Raw genomic sequence first — 6,707 nt, 5'->3', positions numbered from 1 at the left:
CCCACACACACACACACACACACACAAATTACTAGAGATGTGCAAAGACTAAAAATTTGTTTTGGACGAAATTAATGGAAACTAAAAATGAAAACACATTTTTATGCTATTTTGGATTTGGCCACTAGCGCATTCTAAACATGCCCTGCTCCATCCTGGAGGCGGGGCGCATGACGTCACATACCGCACAGGTCTGTTGAGGGGCACAATTTTCTGTTCTTGCCTCGGGCGCAAAAGAAGCTAGCTACGGCTCTGTGCAATATTAACTTTATTGCCGTGATCAAGAGTTGACTTGATATACTCAGTCTGCAATCAGCATATCACATCAAGATTATGCATCATATATTTTCAGACAGCATTATGAACATTATGAACTCCATGGCTGGTACTCTTTTTCTCTTAACATTTTTGTTTAGATTCTGGGAGAAACATTATATGCTTTATGAAACAAATTTGATTATATGCATGCACTTTATGTGTAAGTGCCAACTGGAACGTTTTCCTGTGCACCTCCTGGCTAACATAATGCCTGGAAATGTATGGATCAAAATTGTCCAAACATCATCTCTTACTCTTATGTGGGGTGGTATTGTTAGTAAATCAGTTATTAGTCATTGGAATACTTACCATTGTAGCATGTCTTCTATTATCATCGTGGTTGCTATATATTAATATGTGAATTTTGTATTCTTTTTTGTCAGAGCCCTGCTGAAGATTTAAACTTTTTTGTTTGGGAGTATATCTGAACTTTGCATGGCTGTATCTTTAATAAAGAGTATCTTGTTTTGCCTGAGAAGGTTCTTATTTATCCAGGTCATGTTTTAACCAGAAGTTGATCACGAACATACAACACAGAGCGCCAACTATAAGTGAAATAACATTTATTCATTGTGAATTAAAAAAACAATAATTTACTCACAAAGATGTGATGGACAACGCTTATTGCTGGATATCTGTTGGAATACCGCCAGAGCCGCTCATGAGGCTAACTCACTCCCTGGTATAGACATACAACAGCAGACGATCACTCGTGTCACAGACACAGGCACTATTCCAGCAGATATCCAGCTATGTTTTAATTGTTGTGCATCACATCTTTGTAAGTAGATTGGTTTGTTTTTAATGCTCAATTAATAAATGGTATTTTACTTAGAGCTGGTGCTCTGTGTTGTATGTTCTTGCTCGAATGTGTGACGGGAGCCTCCGATCCCTGTAAGAAGCAGCCCCTAAGAGTGAAAGTATCTGTCATGGCTGGAGGATCCCATTAGCGCCTGGATCAAGATTCTAGTTAGTAGTTGATCACATTCAACTGGACATGTTCTGTAATGTTAAAGACACTTCATACCTTATCCTTGCCACTTCTTTAATTCTCAGTTCTTAGTTCATTAGAACTGGAAAAGTGGCTTGGATAAGCTACAAAACATCTTCAGCATTGCAGAACAAGTCCAACTGACTGTGACTTAGTACTGCTAGCTGTATTTTCTTTGTAGTTTGATACCGTAATAAGGATTTTTAAAATAGAATCATGTACAATTTGATATAAAGAGATTGAGAAGAAAGAGCTTGCAATTAAGCTGTTAAGCTTAATCACATGTCCTTTATTCTCGATATCCTGAATAATTTTAATTTTATGTCTGAGGTCTTGTAGGAGAGATTTCACCTCACTTTCAGCCTTGGCGATAACTTTGTCCCTTTATAGAAAGTGAGCAAAAATCGACAACACTGACACAGACAACAATATAAAGCTACAAGGCTTCTACCCTTCTCTTACTCTAGTAAAAATTTTATTATTGGTGCCTGTGTTCCTGTTGTGGATTAATCCTCACTTTCATTATGAGGTTGTATTGATGTATCTTGCTGCACTCCTTAGCGGATAAATATGAAAACCTTTCTAATAATAACATGAAGTCCAAAAACGCCACCAGCACTCCAATAAACGTGAATAAAGATTGATTTAATGACACATATTTGTCATACAATGCAAGCACTTTCGGGGCCTCACAGGGTCCCCTTCATCAGGCTCATTCTGAGTCTGATGAAGGGGACCCTGTGAGGCCCCGAAAGCGCTTGCATTGTATGACAAATATGTGTCATTAAATCAATCTTTATTCACGTTTATTGGAGTGCTGGTGACGTTATTGGACTTCATGTTTCGGGGACTCACAAGGTCTCCTTCATCAGGCTCATTCTGAGTCTGATGAAGGGGACCCTTTGAGGCCCCGAAAATGCTTGCATTGTAGGACAAATATGTGTAATTAAATCAATCTTTATTCACATTTATTGGAGTGCTGGTGGCGTTTTTGGACTTCATGTTATTGAAGTCCAAAAAATTAGCCTGATGAAGGGGACCCCGTGAGGCCCCGAAAGCGTTTGCATTGTATGACAAATATATGTCATTAAATCCATCTTTATTCACGTTTATTAGAGTGCTGGTGGCGTTTTTGAACTTCTCGTTATGATGTTGTCACGGGGAAGGAAGGAAGTGAGGCTATATCTCAAGAACAATTTTCTGGGCAGTAGTAACAACCTGGCAAGGCTTCCCTCCCTTCCTCATTGTATCATCATTCATATCCCTTTACTAGTCTAAAAGATCATATATAAACCTATGCAGCCTTTTAAAAAAAAGTTAATCTCTGTCACATTTTATAAAAAGGTAGCATATCAAGGAGCTAAATTGTGCTTTTTGCATGAATTAAGCATCCATATTTACATTGCTGCATACTTTTCTGCAATTCACCAAATGGACTTGGCAATATTTTTCCTTAGGTGCTTCATGGCTATTGTTCTTAAAGTGGTAGCATTAGAGTGGTATGCTTTAAGAGCTCTTCTACAGTACATGGATTACTATGGATTAAGTTCCCAATGACCAAAGGATGTGCCTACCCATTTACAAGTGAATGTGACCTTTGTAACAGCTTTCAACTGTGGGGAAACAAAATCTTGAATAACTGTTGTAATGGTTGTTACCACGTGATGCAGGTCCAGCAAACCAAGGTCAGTTTAATAGCTGTTAAAAGTAACCCAAGCTGAGAAATAGGTAGGCAGGCAAGAATGATTTCTTCATTAAACTCAAGTTGACTGGTTCTTATGCTGAAACAATGGCTTCAAGACTTTTGCTGATCCAGAACACATATAGAGTTCAAGGGACCCACTCTGAATTTTAATAACAATCTGACAAGTGAATAGCCCAGTTTCCAGATATAACATGTTTCCGCTATACAGACAATGACAATTTTATCAGTCAGCAGAGAGTCCTTAATGTAAAACCTTCACTCTTCATGTCAATCACTAGTAGTGCTTCTAAAGCATTATAGCAGACATGCCTTCGTCTGGTGATCAATACCACTGCCGAAATGTACAGCATGGCCTTTTCATCCCTTCATTTATCTGTCATGGTGATAATAGGGACCATTTAAACAGCAATTTAATATTCTGTATTGATTCAATGTAGTTCTTTGTAAATCCACAGGAAGATGTTGCATTAAAGACTATATAAAAACATGTACAGGTACGGGTTTCTTTCCTGGAAACCTGGACGTTATATATAGATGCATATGCTGCTCATAACTCATTTAACAAATCTCCCTCCTTGTGAGGGGGAGCCAAAGGCTTTATTACTATGGGACATGTTTATAAGCAGTAAATCTGACATTCATCAAACATTCACTGTAAGTGAATCATCCTGGTGTATGTATTTTAAATGACAGTGACTGATTAACCACCAGCGAATGGTAAGAGTCACATCCACTAAATGTTAAATATGCCCTCAGTGTCTGCTGCTCACCTGTGCATAACTGAAACCTAAATGTGTCAATTGCATTACATTCAGAACTATCCCTTATGTTGATGGCATTACACCAGCCTTGATTTATTAAGCAAAAAAAGTAACCCACATCAACCAACCCAAAGACATCTGGATTTGTGCTAGTATGCAGTTCTAAAGCCCAACTCTGATTTTTGTTTTGGATTACTGTTCTTTTCTTGACAAGTAAACCCACATATATCAATTTGTGATAATAAAGCACTTCATAGGCAGTATGCACTACCTCAGGGGTCATAATGAAAGTGCTGGGAAAGTTTGGGAAATGTTGAAATGCTAGCAGAGATTCTCCAACAAGCAGGAAAATGTCTGTCATCAGCCATTGATTGTGTCACGGGGTATGCACTGGTGCTCTCTGTCTCCAGGAGAAATAGTGATATGCAGATCTTATTTCCTTAAGATCAGCCACACATAGTCGACATCCATAAAATCCAATTTTTATTGCAATGAATTGAGTACAAAATCCATGTTTTAAGCATATACTGAACATCTCCAAAAGACCTCTCTCATCCAATACCGAATTTCATTCCCTCATGAATCTATTAATTTACAGGTAACAGTCTTACAGTCAGTATATTATCAACATTTAGTAAACTTAGTGGTGACTTACTCTGGCAGTGAAATCCACAGCTGCACCCCGGCTTAGTAGTAGGGTGGCCACGTTATTGTTCCCGTAATGCGCAGCTATGTGCAAGGGTGTAAAGCCACTCTGGAAAGACCAAACAAGACAAAGGTCACATTTATGAATATTATGGGCATAGCATTAACGTAAGCAGAATCACAAGCAAAATGCATTCACATTCCAAAAAGAATCAAATATACACATACACACAAATCTTTAGCATTAACTGATCGATATTAATTCTTCTACTTTGACCTTATTACAGAATGTAACCTTACTGATAATTTGTGTCATCTAGCTAATCTTTCTTAAGTAATGTCTTAAACACGAGGGCTGAAAGTATAACCACCCATTTGCTTCTAAAGAAAACTATCATGGGTATGTAATTGCCATACAAGTCATTCTGTAGTTGATTGTTATGGCTTTTCAGTTTCAGTTAATTTCTGTATATAAAATTCATAATTCTCTTATCTGCTCGTGTATGTGGCTTTATTTCACCCTGCTGAATTAAGCTCAGTTCTTGAAGTCATATTCCATGCAGCCTGTTGTATGAAACAGGACGTTCCCAGCATGCTTTAACATGTGAGTCCTCATCCTGTCCAGTTTAAAAAAAATAAAATAATGAAGGGGTGATTTTGTTTAAATGATTGGAGAGTTGTTTGCTCTGTTTATGTCTTAGTTTTAGTGTCGCACAGCATTATGGCCACTAGGTGGAGCCAAGGAGCGCAGGAAATTCCCATGCTACTCAGCTCCATCTAGTAGCCAAAAACAGCTCTGCAAATCTCACAGACTGCAAACGTTTTATAAAAACACCCCTGGTTGTGTCATTGGTTGGCTTATTTAATAGCACACTGTAAACAGCAAAAGTGATGTGTTAGGCTGCTCACAGACCCTGCCAGACTTGAAGATGATGTATTGGAGGCATAAAGGTTCATGTGCACAATCATTCCATAGGCACTAGAGACTTTGATCAACTTAAAATCACACCTTTCATGCAGCAACCATCTTATGGTTATGCTTAGCCTGACCCACAGCCTCATTTAAAAATGAGCTCTTAACATACAGTACACAAACCGATTTTCTAGCTAAATTAATTCTAGCTAACTAAAACAGCTAATGTGAGCTTTGCTTGCAAGAATTCGGTTACTATAAGTACTAAGAAGACATCAGCAATGAGACCAAATGAGGATTGCAGGCATGTTATCATTGCAGAGATTTTCCACCATGCTGGAAATGCATTTGGTCTTTGAAGCATCATATCCTTTTCAATACAGAAAGGAAGTGATCCTTTAACCACACATACATTTGGAAATGTCACTGGTGTTGGGTTTATGGTCTTTTATTTCTAAATATCGATACTTAAGAAATGGTTTATCTCCTTCTGAATTTTTTTTCCTTATCCTCTAAATATTTCTACTGTATTGCATCAAATATGCATATACCTGCTTTACCGAGCATGTTAAAGGGGAAATTAAATTCTCAAAGAGGTACTCCCCTGTATATTAAAAGTGGCTCAGCTATTAAAAATAGCTGCCTTAGACGCATACTAACAAAAAAAAGGTCCCCAATGTCATTTACATTCCCTTGTGAGAGAAGGCTGCACATGATTAGACAAATATTTCTCAGTTAGAAAGGTAGGCAATGGCACACCTGCCTGTCTTTGAATCTGCTGCAATATCCCTTGTGACTACTCTGAAAAGCAGAGCCACAAAGTTAAACATTTCTTTTTTTATTGAAGGTTCAGTGCTATCACCGTGACATTTCCCAATGAGTTGTTGAGCACACATTATAACCCCTAGAGAAGCCAGCCACAGATAGAATCTCACTCATCACATTAGGCAGTAAAATCAGTGAAGAATTGGGCTGTATATGGCCACCCCAATCAGTTTATAAAAGGAAACCTGTACTGAGGAAAATACATATTGCTGTCATGCCAATCCTCTTGCTTTATTGTTTTTTAGTCACTGGCTCAAAACCAGTATGCAAATCAGGACTTCTGACTTGTTGCATCTAGCATGGCAACCTCTGTATCTCTTTCAGTATTCCTTTACGTTCATGAGTCTCTCAGGATTCCATTAAGATATAACGGTTCTCAGAGACTTGTAGTAGCAGCATTTACAAGCTGTAGGTATAATTCCTAGTTCAAGAAATTTAGTGTAATTTAGGAGGCAGGTGTGTATCATTGTTATAATGGGGGGCTTCTGTTTGAAGCAGAAGACCTCTTTGAGCATATCAGGACAGTCTCTGCCAATATATATATATATA

The 6,707-nt window shown here is 38.1% G+C and overlaps 1 protein-coding gene across 1 annotated transcript in view; it reads right to left on the bottom strand.

Moving 5' to 3' along the window:
• The window catches only part of ANK3 (ankyrin 3), a 260,705-nt gene that overhangs the window by 166,361 nt on the left and 87,637 nt on the right, over positions 1 to 6,707 (bottom strand). The window contains exon 7 of the mRNA XM_018576669.1: positions 4,431 to 4,529. Within this exon, the coding sequence (XP_018432171.1) occupies positions 4,431 to 4,529 (99 nt within the window). The remainder of the gene's footprint in view (positions 1 to 4,430; positions 4,530 to 6,707) is intronic.

This window comes from Nanorana parkeri, unplaced genomic scaffold (assembly GCF_000935625.1).
Source record: "Nanorana parkeri isolate BGI_ZX_2015 unplaced genomic scaffold, ASM93562v1 scaffold73, whole genome shotgun sequence".
NCBI lineage: Eukaryota > Metazoa > Chordata > Amphibia > Anura > Dicroglossidae > Nanorana > Nanorana parkeri.
The sequence above is the reverse complement of the archived record's forward strand: the minus strand, read 5'-3'. Positions and strand labels throughout refer to the sequence as shown.